General features: G+C 36.3%; 1 protein-coding gene across 21 annotated transcripts in view; it reads left to right on the top strand.

The window, feature by feature from the left end:
• Nucleotides 1-18,867, top strand: part of TENM2 (teneurin transmembrane protein 2) — a 608,636-nt gene that overhangs the window by 273,831 nt on the left and 315,938 nt on the right. For 4 of the 21 annotated variants that reach the window (XM_040646804.2, XM_015293579.4, XM_040646803.2 and 1 more), the window contains exon 1: nt 6,177-6,453. In XM_040646804.2, the coding sequence (XP_040502738.1) occupies nt 6,408-6,453 (46 nt within the window). In that variant the 5' untranslated portion in view covers nt 6,177-6,407. 21 annotated transcript variants of the gene reach the window in all.

The following is an 18,867-nucleotide window of genomic DNA, read 5'->3' as shown; positions in this document are numbered from 1 at the left end:
CATGTCAAGCCTCCTCGGTGGAATTTTATTCTATGATTTGAACCACAACAGATGGATTGTCAGCCAGATTTTCTTTAAGCTACCCACTTTTTTTTTTTAATGCTGTTTAATCATTTACTTTAGTCATGGTATAGATACAGCATGAAACTGGAAAAAAAGAAGTTTGACTCATAATTAGGACTCCACAAATATTCGGGCAGTGAGAAGGAATTGTGCTGTTGTTTACATATACTATGTTATGGGATTGCTAATCTAGCAAATGGCTGCAATTCTCATGCTATCATGACTGTGGTGATTGTTGGTGTTGTAAAGTCAGTTGTTCATCATGAGTGCAGAAATTCATGCTATCAGAACTGTCTAGTAGTCTCTTAGAGATGAGGGAAATTTGGGGTGTTCTGTTATAGGGTATGGCTGTTCCACCTGATCATTGCTTGAAACGGTTCTGAGAATTTCACGTATTGTCAGGTAGCAGGATAAGACCTAACCCTACTACATCTTCTCCTTGTAAATGTAAAAGCTGGAGGCTTGGTATGAAAAATGTACATCAGGGCAGAAGTAAATAGCATCAAGTGTTAAAAACTAAAACCTTTGTCCTTATGTGCTGCTTCTTGTCCAGTTTGCTGTATTAGAGATAGAATCTCCTTTTTCTGTTTTCATCTCAGAACTTTTAATAACTTTTCCTGTTTTATGTTTCTGTTAGTTTCTTATAGGCTAATTTTATGTTCTTAGGACATTTTCACCATTTGAGAGTATTAGGCATCTTTGGCAGGCCCACAACACACATCAAGCTCAGCTCCAGGCAAGTCAGTAGGCCGTTTTACCTAGGCATAACAGGAAATAATGTGAGGAAGTTTCTGGATTTGGTTCTGAGCTTTCACGTTATCAAGGAAATACACTTCTGCCAAATCGGTGTACAAAAAAGCATTTTTGACCAGCACCAGTTATTAGGGAATGACAGCAGCAGCCTTTTAATTTTATGACATCCTTCTGTTTTTTTGGTATCCATATCATAGGGGTAGCAAAGCAATTTGCAGAGCATCTGGAATTGACTTCATATCAGAAATAATCTCAGGGTAGGAGTCAGCCTGAATATAGGTCAAATTAGTGTATAGGAAACAAACACGTCTTCAAAGCTGTGACTCAGAGAAGTACAGAATTCACAAGGGTATGCTTAAGGCATGAATGTTGCATATTAATTGAGAGGACTGGGCAGTAAAACTAGGTTTTGTTCAGTTAAGTGTGCTGCTCAGTACTTTAAAATAAGTGGTATGGTCTGTGAAGCTGTGTACTCTATTGACTCAACATAGGTCTTAACTTCACACGGAGAACTTAAAGTGTATCTAGTAGTGAAGAAAATCTTTTACGAACTATATAGCTCCCTCCTGGAAGCTGGCCTCTGTCCTAGTGAGTGTCTCTGCATGCTGTGCAGGAGCTCTCAGCCTGTCTTACAGGCTGTGGGTACTTGTGCCTGTGGGTAAGCTCTTACCCTCTCTGTCTCTCAAGGTGAGTGAGGCACAGAAGATTCCTATGTACCAGCTTCCATTTAGGCCTAGACGAAGGTAATCAGTTTACTGTTATTTTTAAAAGTGTTTATGTTCTGTGAGAGATACTTTAGGAATTGTCTGAAGTACTGATGACATCTTAATGGACCTTAGGTTACGTCAGTATAAACAAAACTAGGTGGAGCAAAAACTGTGAACAGAAATGTACCAGGCAGATGGCACTGTAAGGTGGTGCCACAGAAGTCTGAATTTTGGAATGCCATTTTAATTTGTATTTTTGTATGGTTTTTGCTTTTGTTGTTGTTGTTGTTGTTGTTTGTTTGTTTGTATACAATATTAAAATATGACAACTTTTTCGGAATGGAATTTCCCAAATAACCAGAAGTGTACTGATTATTTCCTCTTAGTTCTTCAATCGAGTCAAAATCACAAACATATTGATTTCCTTTCATGATATGGCAGATCTCATAATATATTAACGCTTCTTCCATGATGTAATGGAAACTAATACCTAATTTGTTTTTATTTATTTAGTTATCTCTTACAGAGTTGACAATAGTAAGAGTGAAATATTATTTTCTGTAGTAGTTAAGGCAAGTATATGAATCGTGGTTAAATTATAAGCAGCTTCTGCTGATGAAACTTGTACTGTTTTTTTGTCTTTGCTTCTTTGCATGACACCTGGCTATTTCTTCTGTAGAATATCACCAGTAGTCATATATAAGATCATCCAGGCACGCATCTAGAGAGTAAGTTTGTAGTGTTTGAACCTCGTGGAGGTCACAGAGAATTATAATTTATAACAGGGCTACCACATGGCCTTAGATGGGCTCAGAAAGCAGTAATTAGTTTGTTTTATAGTTCACGTCAGTTATAGCATTACGTTTGCCTTCACTGAGCCAGGAGTTTACATGTAGCTCATGTTTGTGCAAGCTCTTTTAACTTCAACTTCTCACCAATAAAACTGTCTGATCATTGCACTCTTTTTATCATGCTTATTTCATCTCTTGTGAGATGAGATGAAATGAGATACAGAGAACTGAAGTAAATGCGGTGTAAGACTTAAGGTGTTATATGCGGTGCTGCTGTTTTAGCCCTTGTGTTACGCGGTTGTTTTTCCTTTGACTGGACAATCACAGTCTAGGAAATGGTCACTGGGGAGGGAGGAGATCCTCAGGACCATTCTGCTTCAGTAATGATTGTGGCTTAAAGGGATGGTCCAAAGCTATTATTGAAACAAGGATTGGGAAAAAGATGATATGTTTTATTAAACCAACAGGTATTACTGGAAAAAAGAATAGATCCTTTCAGACAGTCTTTTTGTCAGGTAAGAAGCAGAAGAAATGAAAACAACAGAAAAAAAATATTGTTCTGTGTTCATGCCATCCAAATAGAAAACTGGCAAATAAAAAATCTTTGCTAGACATAAATTCAGAAGGTTATTAGAAAGGGGAAGTAGTCGTTAACTATTTTGCATAGCCAGAGGCTTTCTTTTAGCTCCCAAGGATATGCAAGGGATGAACATTTTGGGCCAGCATTCCCTCTAATAGGTGTCAGCTAACTGAATTACTTTTGTATTCCTTTGCCACAGTATTTCCATGTAGTTTGTTGTCATGATGTTGAGTGTTGGATAATACAACAGGAGCTCATCATTTAACCAGTGCGACCGGTGAACATCAGGTATGTTATTTATTCACCGTTTTGTTTCCATGCAAGTTTTAAGGAACAGACGTAGAGTGCAATTTTGCATACAGGCTGCTGAAATCCTAGACCTAAACCAAAGCAAGGAATGTTCCAGACTTACAGCAGAATGGAGGAGGATCTAGGGGTCTTTTGTGATTCAACTTAAGTGGACTTTGTCAGATACAATTCAAAGAAAACTCAAATTAGTTGTTGAAGAATGATTAGTTGTTTTCTCTGTAGTGGTGAATGTATAAAAAGGGACTGGAAATCAGTTGTAATTCTGTGCAAAATGACATTATGTTTATGTTTCATTGTGTGGTTATGGAATAATGTTCAGTGGTGGTGTTCTTATTTGCTATTGGAGTACTGCTTAAGGAAGCTCAAGGAGGAGCACCTTTAATTGCTAAGATTTGTTAAGATTGTTAGTGGTTAAGATAGAATTTTTGCGTTCATGTAAGTCAAAGACCTAGCCTGCCTTATGGAAATGTTGCCAGTCTGCAGGAGAGTAACTAGTTTTCCTCACTGGAGCTGTCAGGATTTAAGCAGTTTAGCGTCCAAGCATTTTTTAGTTCAAACACAAGGTCAGTTCTTGTAGAAAACAATTTATTTGGTATACTGCATAAGCTTCTGCCTAGTTTTAGCCTTGCAGCATTGTGCCTTTTTTGAAAAGGAAGGAAGCATGCATGCAGGTTGGTGAGCTTTTAAGCTTTTTGCTGGTCTTGGGTGTAAGCATTAAGGATTGATTGCATTGTGAGTCTAGAGATAAGCCTGTGAGTATGAAGAAATACTTAGAGAAACGTTCATGTGTACTTTTGTTTTTAGAAAAATCTTGTCATGAGTATAACCCAGTACCTTATGAGATACATAGGAAGTGCTTATTAAAACTTCCATGATGAGTGTTATTTACCAGTAGGGTTAACAGAATATAAAATGATAAAAAAGAAAGTGTGTGTGGGAGTTGAAAATAAGCAGAGAACCCTTCCTTTTCACTGTTATAACTAATTTTAACATGAGTGACCACAGGCCTATGTCTGTACACACATACAGAATGAGTGAGCTTCTTATAGGAACTTGGGACCTTTGGTTGGATCCCTTACAGCAGTAGAACAGGAAGAAATATTTGATATAAATTATCCCATAAAATGTTTTTTGCTGAAGCTGTATTGTTACACGCAGGGAGAGATGTGTAAAAGCCCTGACATTTGTATATATAAAAATAAACGGTTTTGGTTTTTTTTTTTTCATGGCAAAGAAATCACCCAGGCTTATGTGGTGGTGGTTACTCAAGAAGAGTAGTGAGAATCTGACTGTAATGGATCTGTATTTATGTAAATGTATTGCTAGCTGCCAGTGAAACACAGACAATCACAATTGTAGAAGTGTGCGGTTTGGGGCAATTCTCAAGCTTCAGCTTTACTAATTTGAAAGCTGGACTCTGGCTGCCCAAAGTTCAATACAAGGATTTGTGGTAAGGTATTAACATTCTTAGGAAAATGTTAATTCTTCTAAAACTTACAGTGCGGTAACAAGGTTTGAAGTACTCAGTGCTGAAATTGGTTGTTGATTCCTTGATGATCATTTGTGAAGTCCTCTTTGTAACCTCCTCTCTGGAACCTGGAAATCCTTAGATTTATCTATAGATGATAGTGAGTTGTGTAGAACTGTTAATTTTTGTTTATTTCAACTAAGTATTTTAGGACGTAGCTCTTATCTAAGCTAAGAGATGTGTGCTATGTGGTTGAGTTCTGAATCCAGATTTCCAGAATCTTAAGCCACTGACAGAGTCCTTCCTTTTTGTTAATGGAGTTGAGAGGCAAGGATCCACAGGGAGGCTCAAATAGGATGCTGCAGCAAAGGGAAATTATATTTTGTTTTTTGAGTTTTTTAGTTTGCTGTTGCCCCCTTAACCTTACATCTCCATGTAATAACCAAGTCTGACTGAACTTGCACTGGTTCAGTAGACAAGGATTATGCCTTTTGGCCAGATGATCAGTTGTCAGCCTATTTGCCTGTACCTTAAAGAGATGCAGACAAAACTAAATGCATTTAATTCTCCATTCTTGCATGAAAATGAACTCTACTTGTATGAGGACTTGGTGTGAGCATCTTTTCTAGGAGTTCATAATTAAATTTTAAATTCTACATTTAGTTCACAGTTTGTAATCTCTTTATTCAAATTCTAAACCTGATTGCATCTTGTCTGATTCCTTTAAAATGTTGGTTCCAGGTCACATTTTTTTCTCCTCCCAATACTTACTGCAACTTTACTTAGAAATAACAAGATAAATAGAAGAAAATGTCTATAATACCTCTTTTCTGAAACAGATTTATTAATGCTAATATGTTTTGTTGCTATGAACACTCACTTATCAACATTAAACATTTGTTCAGTCATTTGTTTATTAGAGGCAGTTTGTTAGTAGTTATAAGTAGAATTCCATCTGCCAGTTAAGCTAGATTGTAAATTGATGGAGAAATTAGTGGCTTCTGGTTCTTTGGGGGCGGGGTTGCAGAGGGGAGTTGTCTGTCCTAATGGATATATGAACTTAATTGCACATTATATGCAGCTCTAGAAGATGGTTGAGCAGAATCTCAGGTATACAGCTCACAAATGTGCCAGTGAGGCAAACGTAGGCACACATTGTGATTATCTCAGTTTTCAAACCTGGAAGAGACAAGAATGTGTTACTAAATGAGAGAGGCAGTATGTCATGCTCACTGAGATAAAAACAGAAGCTGCCAGACACTTGGGCTTTATTCTGTGAATTCTTTGCTTCAAAACTCTCCTATCTTTTCTTCATGCGTATTCTCCCTCACATTCTCTTTCTTTCCCTTTCTCTTGTTGCTGCCTCGATCTCTCTCTTATTGTTCTCTCCCTCTTTTCCTGTCTTTGATGCACATACGTTGTCACATTTCATTGACTCTCCCCTCTTCTCTGTTCTTACACTTACGCCTAGTGGTGCTTTAGCCAGAGCTTGCAGCCTCTCAGGCGAGTTTTAGTCATGTGTGAAGCTCAGTTTGATCGAGCACTCCTTTTCTGCCTTTTCACTCTTGCAAAAGATTAAAAGGTGGCGTCACATCGCTCCCCTGCTCTTTCCCGCAGGAGGGACTTAAAAGGGACAACAAAAACTAATCACTTTCTGTACGCGTTTTCTTGCAAAAAAAAAAAGGGACTTAGCCGTGCAATTTGAGGCTGGTGGCGAGGATTGTGAAGGCTAGAGGATGCTTCATACTGCTAACAAGGGAAGGAAGCCTTCAACTGAGGCAGGTAAGAAGTGCCTGAATCCGGTGTTTTATGGAGCGGCTTGGTCGGAGCGGTAGATTTTCAGCATTTTGTAACTGGGGAAAGCAACTGCAGCAAGAGGCAGCATCGGTGTTGTATCAGATTCCTTTTGTTTAAGATTTAAAGTATGTGCTGCAAATTGAATTAGAAATGGCTTTGTAAGGAAGCTGTATTCACACTGAATGATTTTTTCCGTGTTTCTCTGTGTAGCAAAATAAAACAGAACCAGCTTTTGTGAAAGCTGGACTTTCCTTAAGGTTAAATTCAGTGCTTGAGTCGGTATGAGGAAAGCTTCTGAGTCTTACAGCCTTCTAGGAGCTTGCCATTCTGCAATTTGATTGCAACAGCTGAACTAAAAATTAATTGCACTTATTTACTATTTATTTGCTGAGGTAAAACCTAGCATTGAGTTTAGGTCCTGGCAAATACCATTTGTTTGTCTGGCATTTCTTCAGACGAATAGCTTTAACCTTTTAGACATACTGTAAAATCTATTTTGTGTTTATGTTTTTTAAATTGAGATTAAGTACCATCCTGAATGAAATACGTGACTAAAAGTCATAAACTGCATCTGTGTTTAGTAAAGCAATCACCAAATTAGAATAATGGATTTCTGTCAGTTGTCAGACGGAGTTAACTCTGAAAGTGCTGTCCACAAGTGCACTTGGATTACAATGAAGGGCTTTCTGTTTAACAGTTATTGAGAGGAGCTAATTTATCAGGCAAAGCCTCTGAACTTGGGTCTTGTGATAATGTAAAATTATATAGCCTAAGAGTGTTTGTGGTTTTGGGAAGCATGCCCTTTTATTCTCTGTAAAAAATAGGTTCAGGCTATGGTAGGGTTTCCAAAAGCAACAAAACATTGTAATTTTAAAAATGTTACATGATGATTAGTGCTTTTTACTCACAAGTTAAATCCTTAGCTATTGGAACTTCTGTTTTGGGTCTTCACTGGCTTTTGGCGTTTTGTTTTTTCTCCCTGTATTTATATTTTACAGTTGTTGTGTGGGGAAACTAAGACTGAATAGAGGGAACACTGAGCAGAGTGTTCTGAATTTCATTGTCGTAGTGGAAAGTGAGTGAGCATTCAGGGATAGCTAAATCTTTATTAGGAATTTAAAGCAAGGCAAACAATATTGCGGTTATCAGAGTAACTTGTAAAAGTGCAGTGCTAATTAACTGTCTCTAAAAGCAGAGCCACGCAGAGCTAACTTGGAATTATAAGCTGTCATAGAGTAAACACTGTTTAATAGGTAGATTTTAGTGTTACAGACCTATACATGAGCAAACTGCAGATGGGAATTAATGCATTTAGTTGAGAACTTTTGTCTTTGTGCAAGTTTAGCCTAATGACTGAATCCTACATTGAGATACATGAATGCACAATGCCATGTACCTTGTAAAAATCAGTGGCACTGCTTTCTGTGTACGTTTGCAGTAGCTGGTTTTACAAGATAGGCAGTGACAAGCCACCACATAGCTGAATGGGATCAAGCCCCTGGGGAAGCCTACTCTCCCATCAGTGTGCAGGGACTTTGTGCTGCTACTTTTACCTTCAGTGTCAATTACTCATGTATATTCATCCTTATAAAAAGGCACAGGTTTGTTTTTTTTTTTTTTTTTTTTTTTGAACCCTTATGTTTAGACAAAAAAAAAAGTAAATATTTCACAGATTTATAGTGGATATTTTAATTTTGGAACTCCAGTTTTGCTGAGTTAGCTGACATTGCCATTACACTTTTTTTTCCTCGTTACAAATTTGTTCTGTCTGTCCTTCCCAGCTCCTTTCGTGTCTCAGGTCTGTTGAACCGCGTGTTGGACCAAAATGAAATTTGGTAACTTGTCCAACAAAAAATGGAAGCCCTGGATAAATGTGCTATTTTAAGTGTTCTCTTGTGACTGTACTGAAATGAATCTATGTGTAAATGGTAGATGACTTTCAACATGAATTTGTCATTAAAAAGATGTTGCCTTATGAAATTGCAGACCGGAGGTTGAAAGCAAGCTAACTTGTTCTGTTTCAGCCCAGAATACAGGATCTGAATTGCAGATCATTTGTCTCTCATTTTGGCATTTGCTTACTCTGCTCAACTAGATTTTAAATGAGTGATTAATATAAATAGCAGCACTTTACTGATGTTCCAGTAGATGTTGCTGGAGAGCAAAGTTAAGATTATTTGATAGAGGAAAAGAAACACGGTGAGATTACAAAAGCCTAAGAAAAATCTCAAGGTAAATTCTTGAGCAGGCTGTTGATAGTTTAATAATATGAGACCAGTAAATTTTTGCACAGTGTTCTTCAGTTCTGTTCATTCTGAAGAAGTACATGTACTGAAATTTTATGAGACTCATCACAACTGTCTGCCCCTCTCCTGTTTTGTTTTGTTTTGTTAAAGGTTTGCAGTTGTTACTCGCCGCTTTTAAAATTAGATCCCTAGTGTTGCCATTGTTTCATATGCATATTTTCTCATTATTTCTAAAAGGCTCACTTCTTTCATAGTTTACAAATAACATATATTAAATTGTAAACTGAGTAATGAAAATATGCAGTCGCAAAATTAGTGGAATTCCAGTGCACTGAAGTTGCTTTCTTTTCAATAATAAGAGCTTACCACACATAATGCAGTTTTTAAGAAGAAAATAGTGAAAGAAGAAAATAGTGAAATAGTGTATTCTTTTTTAACTAAGATCAATACAGTTTACATCTTTTTGCTGTGTGATTAAATTTTGAGTGAAGTTCTCTGATGGGACTGGTATTAATAAATGGAAGTGGAGTAACTAATGACAAGTGCGAGGACAGAAAGCTGTGATGTCCTATGCTGAAAGGACTGTGTTGTTAATTAATCAGATTAAATGATAAAATACTCCCAAAGGAGTGAAGAACTGTAGTGTACGGGTGCTAACTGATGCAATTTCAGGCAACCACTGACATCTGTCTGTGGGAATATTTATTTGTGGAGATGATCATCAATCCAAACTGATTTGAAATTCAAAAAGGTAATGTGTGTTATATTGTTTTTGTGTTTGTTTTGGTTTGTTTTTGTTAACAATCCTAACTTTTCAAGTAAAGTAGCATGAACATGCAAAACTTGGGGTAGTCATAACAGAAGGGTGATCCCTGCATTCAGTGATCATGCTTATTCATTTGTACCTAAGTTAAACAAGGAAAAACAAAAATTAGTTGCAGACCGTGTAGGGATAAGATCTTAGTTTTTACAATTAACCTTACAGTGATGCACTGGAGTTTAAAATGTGTGGGAGCATAGCTTAATTTATTTCAATTACCATGTAAGAAAATTTCAACTTCTGCTTGTAAATGGGAAAAAAATACATATAAGTAAATGTGCGACTGATCTGTACAGTCATTTTCCCTGTCATGTATGTTGTACATAATTTATTATAGCTTGGATCTAGTGTTTTATTTGCAATTTTGTTTTGTTTTCTCTCAGTGGCTCATGCCAAATTTTCTCTCATCTGACAAACTTTAAGTTGATGAGGTTTTATTCCATTCATTAACATTGTGTTTCATTTGTCGTCAGTACTGAGTTAGGGCATGCACACAGCTTTGTACGTTCTAAGGTGATTGCTTAATCTTTAGAGAAGTGTCTGCATACTTTACATGCTGAAGAAATGAATTTTTTTTGGATTTCATAAGTATGATTTTGGAAACAGTAGAACTAGATATGACAATTCAATAAATATGTGTATTTTTTTTTCTCTAGACTTAGAAGTTCATAGGGCTTTAGAGTCAGTTAGTAATTGATATTGAGTCTTGTGCATCTCAGCTGGTCACAAGCATGAGTTCATCAGCACTTCTACATATGTTTATTTTCCAGTTCTGTGTCATTCACAAAAACAAGCTTGACTGTTAACAGTGAGAGAGTGCTACCAGAAGTATGTTTTTAGCTTCCCTACTTTGGTTTACTTTCAGACTTGTCAGTTCAGTGAAATTGTACGTAATTCAGCTTAAAAGATCGTAACATGTCATCAGTTTCCAAAGAGAATTCCCTGTTGAAAACATTGGCAAATTCAGTTTAAAGGCTTATGACACAATATAGCCCTAAGGAATAAACTTTTATCTTGGTATTTCTCAGTTCTCAAAGTCATGAAGAGAAAATCAAGCCTACTCTTATAGTGGTATTCTGCTTATGTAGACACTATGAAAAGCTCAGAATAGCTGAACACAGTAAGTAATTCTGGGCCCAGTTGAGTCTAGTGCCACATTTCTCAGTAGTAGCAATATCGTCTTGGATGCACATGTGTGTATGTATAAACAAAGACACACATCTGGATCTGTGTATTTTAATTTAAGCCCATTTCAAATTAAAAAAATACATAGCTAGTCTCACATCATAGCAATACAGGATAGATGGATGTCTTTGTGTTAGCAGTAAGTTACCGAAAAATAATGCTATTGCATACACAAGGAAAGGTACTACAGATAATGGAAATTAAATTAGTTATTTGGAAATTTTGTTCAAATGCATCTATATAATTAATTCAGTCAGTATGGTAGTTTCATATTACTTCTAAAGGAAAAGACACAGTTTTGTGTATTTTTCTCATTCTGCAGTAACTCTTGGGTAACTTAAGGGAGAGGACGTAGATCCTCTTTCAGCTGTATTTTGTAAAGTCCATTTAGTTAATGCAATACTTAGTGTCATTGTGCATGCAATTTCTGAAAGGTGCAGAACTCAATTGCTATCCATAGCTTATATAGATTCAAGAAAATTCAACCCATAGCTTTTAGCTGATTTCAAACCTAATACCTTTTGTACATTTTGTATGTTTTGATATATCATATGATTATAACAGTGCAAAGAAGTGCATTAAAAGAACTAAGAATCTTTACCGAGATCTTTACTCCCCTTCGCCCTCCCCCCCCCCCCAAAAAAAAAAAAAAAAAGAGGAAAAAGATGGTCCTTCTCTATAAAACTGTGGCAGTATTAGAAAAAACTTTGTATATTGTAGAGGCATTTTGATCTGAAACTTATTACAAACTATTTTCAGATGGAAAATGTGCCTTTTGTAATTCATGTGTTCATTTTGCGTATATTGGTGGTAATGCTTTTTCTTACACTTGACCACACAGTGTTACCAAGAGGTGGCTATCATTATGGGGCAACAGTATTTTCTGTTCCCCTCGTTTCTTTTTATTGTTGAATTAATGTCTATTTTGAATAGGTTTTATTTGACAAATTCAACTCCTGCAGCCCTTTCTCTTTCATCTAAATGTCAAAGCAAACATAGGCTTGTGTACAGTTTTTTTCTTTGGCAGCAAAATGGAGACAAGGGAACTGCTGCAAGATGTTATCATTTGGAATGTGTTGGAGAGGAGGATTGTTTATACAGAACTGAGAGATTTGTCTTCTCTCCATACATGTAGTAATGACTGTTTTTCAAAAACTAGGAACTTACAAATTTGTGGTGCTCCATCTCCTGGCAGTTATTCATTCTTGAACGAAACCTGGATTGTCTCGATATTCATACTTGTAGCTTAATTCTGTACATAATGGAGAACAAAGGCTGGGGTGTGTTGGGGTTAGAAGGACACAGGAAAATAAAAAATACAAAAATAACAAGAAATTCTTCATATACAGAAAACAAAAGAGAAATATTTCTATGAACAGTTTGTGATTAGAGTAAGAACTTTTAATATCAAATACTACAAACATATATCTTAGAAGATGATCTTCTGTGACATTGCTCTAGTATGTGTACATGCACAGAAATAATCTATCCATACCATACATATATACATACAGTCTCTAGAGGTCAGTAGAATGTAAGGAATGGGCAGATATTCAGCTTTCTAATATGAGACTTGGAGATGCAGTGTATCAGTTGTTGCTACCTAGAAAAAAATGAATATGTTGATAATGAAATTTGGAAGTGAAGTAATTAATCAGAGTTAACAAAGAGCTGAATGAAAGAGAATCGTGTCTGTCTTGTTGCGGAAATGAGTGCAAATTATTTGTTTGAGGCAAATTCCTGATAAATGCTCATTTTCATTGTTAGAGACTTGACAGAAATCCAAACCATGATTATTGTATTATAGTTGATTGTACTGTGTCGCCCTGCTACCTTTTCTGAGAGGATTTTTAGAATGACTAAAATAAGAATTAAAATGGTCTTTGGAGACAGCGTATGTCAAGTGCTAAGCAGACCAGGAATACAGTACAGACAACACATTCTCTTTTCATGCTTACCCTGTTTACTCTTGGTCAGCCTTAACAACTTAATCATTTTATCCTTGTTCACCTTCTTTGAAATCTTCTGAAGGAACTGTTCACATATGGGTAAAGTTTTCATCTTTTTAAAGCACATTTTGATCATCTGTTACAGAAAGCTGCAAGTTTTGTTTACTTTTTAAATGTTTTGTGAGTTGACTTTAATCTGAGAAACTAAGCAGAAGTACAGCTTTTGTCTCTGAAGGAGTTCCTTCCAAGTCAAGTTCATGCTGCAAAGGAAAAGGAGTTTTGTGGTTCTAGTGGTTAGTTGTAAATTTACCATCAAAATGTAAAACAGTGATGATTCTCTGAGCTGAAGAGTAGAGAGGCAAGAAAGGGTGTGGCAAATGAAATACACAGGTCTTCAAAAATTAATCTGCATGCCCTTTGCTTTTTTCTTCGTAAAGGCAATCAAAAATCTCTGCAATATCTCTAGATACTCTGGACGACATACTTCAAATCAGTTCATGAAATGTGTTTTTTAATGGTGACCTAAACATAGTTAATGCTTGCAGGAAGCTTTTTGTTTTTCTTCTCCCACTGTTCTCTGAGTGTACTCCAAACTTTGTCACATCTAATTCTTAAATAAAGCAAAGGAAGTGTGGAAAAGGAGCTCCTACTTCACTGTTACACAAGAGCAGGAACATTTATCAACCGTAAATTTTCATTGAATGTATACTTTCAAAATAAACTGTGCAAGCTGTGCTTATGTTAATTGGTAATCCATTCTGATAAATAGTGAAGTATGCATGGCTTTTATTAAAGCATCATGGTTGTACACATAAACATACAGAAAAGTTTGGAGAAAATCAGCCACATGGATATGTGAAATAATGATATCTGAGTATGAAAAAATGGCAACTCAGAAGACTGGATAAAGTGGATGAAAGCACTGCCTTTGCGCAGCTAAACGTAACTGATTCTCATCCTCTTTTGCCTGCCTAGAGACAGACACATTGAGGTGGGATGCTGCTCTTGTGGTAAAGAAATATGTTTTCGCTCCATTGTAGAGAAAAATACAATCAGTTTGGCTTTAAACAATGATTCTCCTATTAGTTTCTTCTTACTACTTTTCAGGTACTGATTTTCTTTTTTAGATGATGTGTAGAGTTCTCAATCAAAGGCTGCACCTCTTTGAAGCATGGGGCACGATAACATTTTTAGAACGCCAGGCTAAATTCCGTTTCCTCAGATGCACTACTGAGATAGTCTTATTAGGCAGTGAGTGTTTGGAGAGCCACTACCTTGGGGAACACCTGTTTGTTTTGTATTTTAAAGAAAATAGTAAGGCCCCTCAGAATTTGGTATGGTGGCCTTTTTTTGCAGAGTTATTTCACGTGCTGGAATTAATGCTGAAGAGCTTTTTTATCTATAGCATTGGTAGAAGACCAATGGTAGTTGATATAAATGAAAGAGAAGTAATACCACTGTAAATGGATATCTATTTATGTTGAAAAATGAGACAAGTATTGTCAGAGCATTCAAAAACATATGGCTAGGAATCAGTTATTTCCTAAGTTTGAAGTGACTGTCAGCTTTGTGGATATTCTGTGTCTGTATATTTTATTTGGCTGATGTGTTCCTGTGTTTATATGACTGTGAGCTCTCCAGCAAGAAATGATTATTATTTACTGTCGTTATTTCATGGTTTTAAGTACAGTGATACTGGACCTAAGGAAATATTCAGCACATAAACTTTTAAAGAATATATAAAATATACTTTTGAAGGACAATTAAGGTATCAGTGGGCAGAATAAGGTATTTTACACCCTACACTTCAAGGAATGTTTTTGGAGAATAGTGTATGCCTTGGAATTGACTGCGTAGTAGACAAGCCATTTATAGGTAGTCATAGTATAAATACATTGTCTGATTATTTAGGATTGTGAAGTTCATTTCATGACTCGATTGGTCTCTTCCAGTTCTGCGTCCACACTTTCCTGTGACAAGAGGTGTGTGTTTTGAAAACAAGATGAAAGTGCTTGCTTTCCAAAACAAACACTACTGAGCTTGAAGAGAATTATGTGCAAACTTGCATAGACATGACATTTGGAAATAAGAATTTCTGAAATGACAGTAATAACCAGTATCACTGTAAAATTACAAATTATTTCAATTTAAGTGGTTTCATTTTTCTACACGCATTTTTAAGTGTCACCATAAGCTGCTGACTTCATCTTGAACGCATTCTGCCGTCTTGACAGTTGTTGTGGATTTGTTAATACTAAATCGGTAATTGTTGGCTTTGAAGAGAGATCCAGCATCTTCAGCAAGAGCTTATTAAACTGTAAAATATGGATTGCCTTTACCCTAATGGCCTCTGAATCCTATTACCATCCCATTAGAGAATGTGGGATTTTAGTAATTCTGTTGTTGTTTCCAGTGGGCAGAGAGTACAATGGGGAGGGGCAGGGGTTAATGCAATTCATCTCCTGTAATAGTGTAACAGTGAGTCCCCTTTATCATTCCTTGGGAGTCTTTTCCTTAATGCAGGGACTGCAACTTCAATCAGAACACCACCACACATCCCCAAAAAAGTAAAACAAGGGAAAAAAAAACCAACAACCATGAAATTGCCTTCATTACCAGCACTTTATAAGCAGAATAGAAATGAATAAGTTGATAAATAAGCAAGTGCTAAGTAGGCTGTAGTGTGGAAGAGGTGTTCAATTGCTTTCAGTATGCCAGGAGGTATACTGAAATATCTCTTCAGTCAATATCATTATATTTTTAGTTATTTAGTTGCATTGATACTCTGCCTGGTTTCCAAAAATATGAAAGCACCTTTTTCCTTTCCGCCAGTGCAAAAAGTTTTAACCAAATGGTAAGGGAAATAAATGAAAAGAAATAGTGGTGGAAGTGGTTAAGAGGGAAACTTCTGTACACAGAACGATAGTTGCTTATTTTGATCTGTGTAAACTACCACTAGTGACAGTACATCTTATTGGAGGAATGAATTCCTTGAAATTTCACAGTGCAAAGATTATGCTAAATATTAATACTTCGTAGGTTGAGGAGAAAGATCATGTATACGGATTCTGTTCACCTTCCAACAGACTGAGGTCAGTGTGTGTGTGTGTTTTGTGGAGATTTTTTTGAGAGAGAAATTCTAAATGCTAGAAGCAGCTTGCTTCTGATTTCAGAACAGAATCCAAAAAAGGGAAAATTTGAAATAGATATTACTAGATAACTTCAGAGGGACTTATCAGTGTAACTTCTTAGATAAACTGTGTCTCAAATACTGATGTACATGCCATAACAAGTTGGATTTACTCTGATTCATGAAGTGTTTCTAGCTCAAACTGTTTTGTTTTTTTTTAAATTACAACGAGAATTATTTTTTAAGGCAGTTACTTTTTAAGAAATCAGAAAGTACTTGTAAGGACTCCAGTCTTTCTGGTTTTTTGTGTGGGTGTTTTTTTTCATGTTTTCTTGAACGTTTTTGTTTGCTTCTTCTACAGTGTTGCCTATAAACACAGCAGTTGATTTCATTACAAATAGCTAGGATTCTGCATGGAAATAGTAAGAGGGGCTAGAGAAGGATCTAGTAGTAAAGAAATGCATTATTTTTTTCTTTGAGCACTAGGAGTACTGATCTTGTTAGTGGTTGTTATGTCCTACTTGCGTTTACTAATGCCTGTTTGATAACCTCAGCAAGTAAAACAGTGATATCTTTACAGTAGCTATTGAGATTCAGAATACTTTATAGATAATGATTGATTTATTTTTTCAGAATTCCCTCAGTTAAGCTTGTGAGGCCTAGCAGTTGTTACAAGCATGCTTGATCACATGTAGGAAGATCAATGTTGGGATGAAGCCTGAATTCATTTGCTGTAAAACTTGCACTTAGATAGTCTGCTTGCTCAAAATACAAAATGAAATTAGGAAACAGTGGCCCTCTTTCTTGATTGTGGAGTGGATCTTTTTTTTTTTTTCTTCCCCTCTTTTACAAGAAGCAGTGAAATTTATGTGCCTTACAGTGTCTTACTCAAGTAGGTCAATGTTATAGCTGGAACTAGATCAACTAATTTGTCAGCAAACCATTTCCCTGCTGAAACCACCTCTGCTTGATTTACATTGGGCAGAGTCTGTATGTCTCAGTAGGTCAAGTCTAGCTGCACTCTGTGCTGAAATGTGTGGAGAAGCTACAATCCATGCATTGGGGAGTTAACAATCTTGTTGTAAACTGCCTACATAAAGATGTAGTATCTGAATATCACATGGACTTTCTTCTTGTTTCCAAGCAGCGGAAACAAGAAGAAAGCAGAGGATACTAACAGAAATCAGCTTACTTTAGAAAATGGCTTTGTACGGAATCTCAGAATGAAGCTGTTCTAATCAGCAGAACATAAATGTAAATGGCAGAATGAGGTAGTATATATAACACAGATGTTGCAAATACAAGCCAAACCATATTAATAATGCAGTTATAATGAAGGGCAATATTACAGGAGTTTTGCTCACGCTTCAGAGCAAAGAAGATGTGCATGACGACCTTCACAGGGGTAAGCAGGGTTTGATTCTGTGCCGTGTGGATGCAAAGGATAGTGCATGCTCAAGAAACTAAGTAGAGTGAGATCGGAACCTTTGAAGAAAGAAATTTTTTCAAGGATGTAATGACTGGTAAGTCATGAGTAATCTGACTGGTGTTGTGTTCAAGGCTTTTAGGCTCACTTAATTTGATTAATGCTATTTTGTTAATGTAACAGTGTGGTTCAGCCACTGTGCTCTCTGGCTGATGATGTATCAGTATGGTTCGGTTTGATTACTTTCAAGAATAAATCCAGATTTTACTTTGAAACCTCTATTTCAGACAGGATTGGGTTTTGCAGTGCTACAGCGTATTAGGATTGTAGCTGGTAGAAGGCCTGTTTTACAGGAAGCTTGTCAAAACTTAGTTGTTTTCAAAGCTAAACTAGTGTAATTTTGTTCATAGGTTTCTGAACTGCTGCTTTAGAATGTATTGTATACTGGAAAGTGCTTGCATGGATTTAGTGCTTTTTATTTTTCTTGAAGTGTGAGGTTTTTTTAAAATACATTGTCATTAAATTTAAACTAACTTAAAAAACAAACAGAAAAAACACCAACAACCCCCACACAGTTTAAAAACAATTATATTTTCTCAGTTTGCTGGAAAGCTGACCCTTTACATTCAGTATAAACAATAATCTGCAATCAACATCAAATTGCATAAACATTTGACATGCTACAGAGGTGGGGGTGGGTGAACAAGCAAGTAGAATATTTGTGCCAAAGAGCTGTATTTTGCGTTGACAAACAACATCAGTCTCTTAACCCAAATGAAATTATGGGAGAGCTGAACCTAATAAAGCATGTGATATTTTCATTTTAATCTGTAAAACAAAAATGCAGTGCTTAGGGGAAGCACTCAAGGGAGGTAGAAATTAAATACAGCGGTAAGGGATTTCATAGTCATGAAGAAAAGAACTTTCATGCAGGTTTAGGGGTCAATTGTTAAGCCCTGGGCTAATAATTTAGGAGAAATATGCAATCTAGTTTTCATCATGTACTAAAATAAACTAGTGTATCTGACTACTGGAAAATCATGGCTTCCACTTATAAATTATTACTCTGAATTGAAATTTTGTCTTCTCTGGGCTTGGTAACAATTTTGCTTTTGCTTGAATTCAGCCCAAAATGAAGACTGAAGTCTAAAAAGGAGTGTAGTCCTCTCAAAAATAAACTTTGACTGCTGGAAAGCACTTTCTTCAGCTAACATTAATTTTCTGCAAACTGCTGTTAATAAATAGTTCTTTACTTCAAATGAAAGGAAGATGCATTTCCAAGTATGGTTTCAGTTGTGTGGGTTTGAATGAGGAATCAAGACATAAAATGCATGAATGTTATGCACAGGGGACTATGACCTGCAGCATCCATTTATATTCGAAGAGCTAGATTGTGCCCTTTTGTGTGTACTTGGTTGATTAATTTTGTCTGTAAAAGCTAAGCAAGGTGATCTGTCTCAAATAAGCAGTATGGGAATGATAGAGCCTTGTTACAGGAATGCAAGTAACCTGAAAGGTTGAGCTTAATGTCTAAAAATAGTTAATACTTTCTTGCAATTTTCTGATAGTGGTATAAAACATGCGGGGGAAAGCCAAGAAGCTATCTGAGTCAGGATTAGCTTTGTTCTAACTGTAATCCAGGA

Source organism: Gallus gallus, chromosome 13, assembly GCF_016699485.2.
Source record: "Gallus gallus isolate bGalGal1 chromosome 13, bGalGal1.mat.broiler.GRCg7b, whole genome shotgun sequence".
NCBI lineage: Eukaryota > Metazoa > Chordata > Aves > Galliformes > Phasianidae > Gallus > Gallus gallus.
This window is presented reverse-complemented; position numbering and strand designations above follow the sequence as displayed.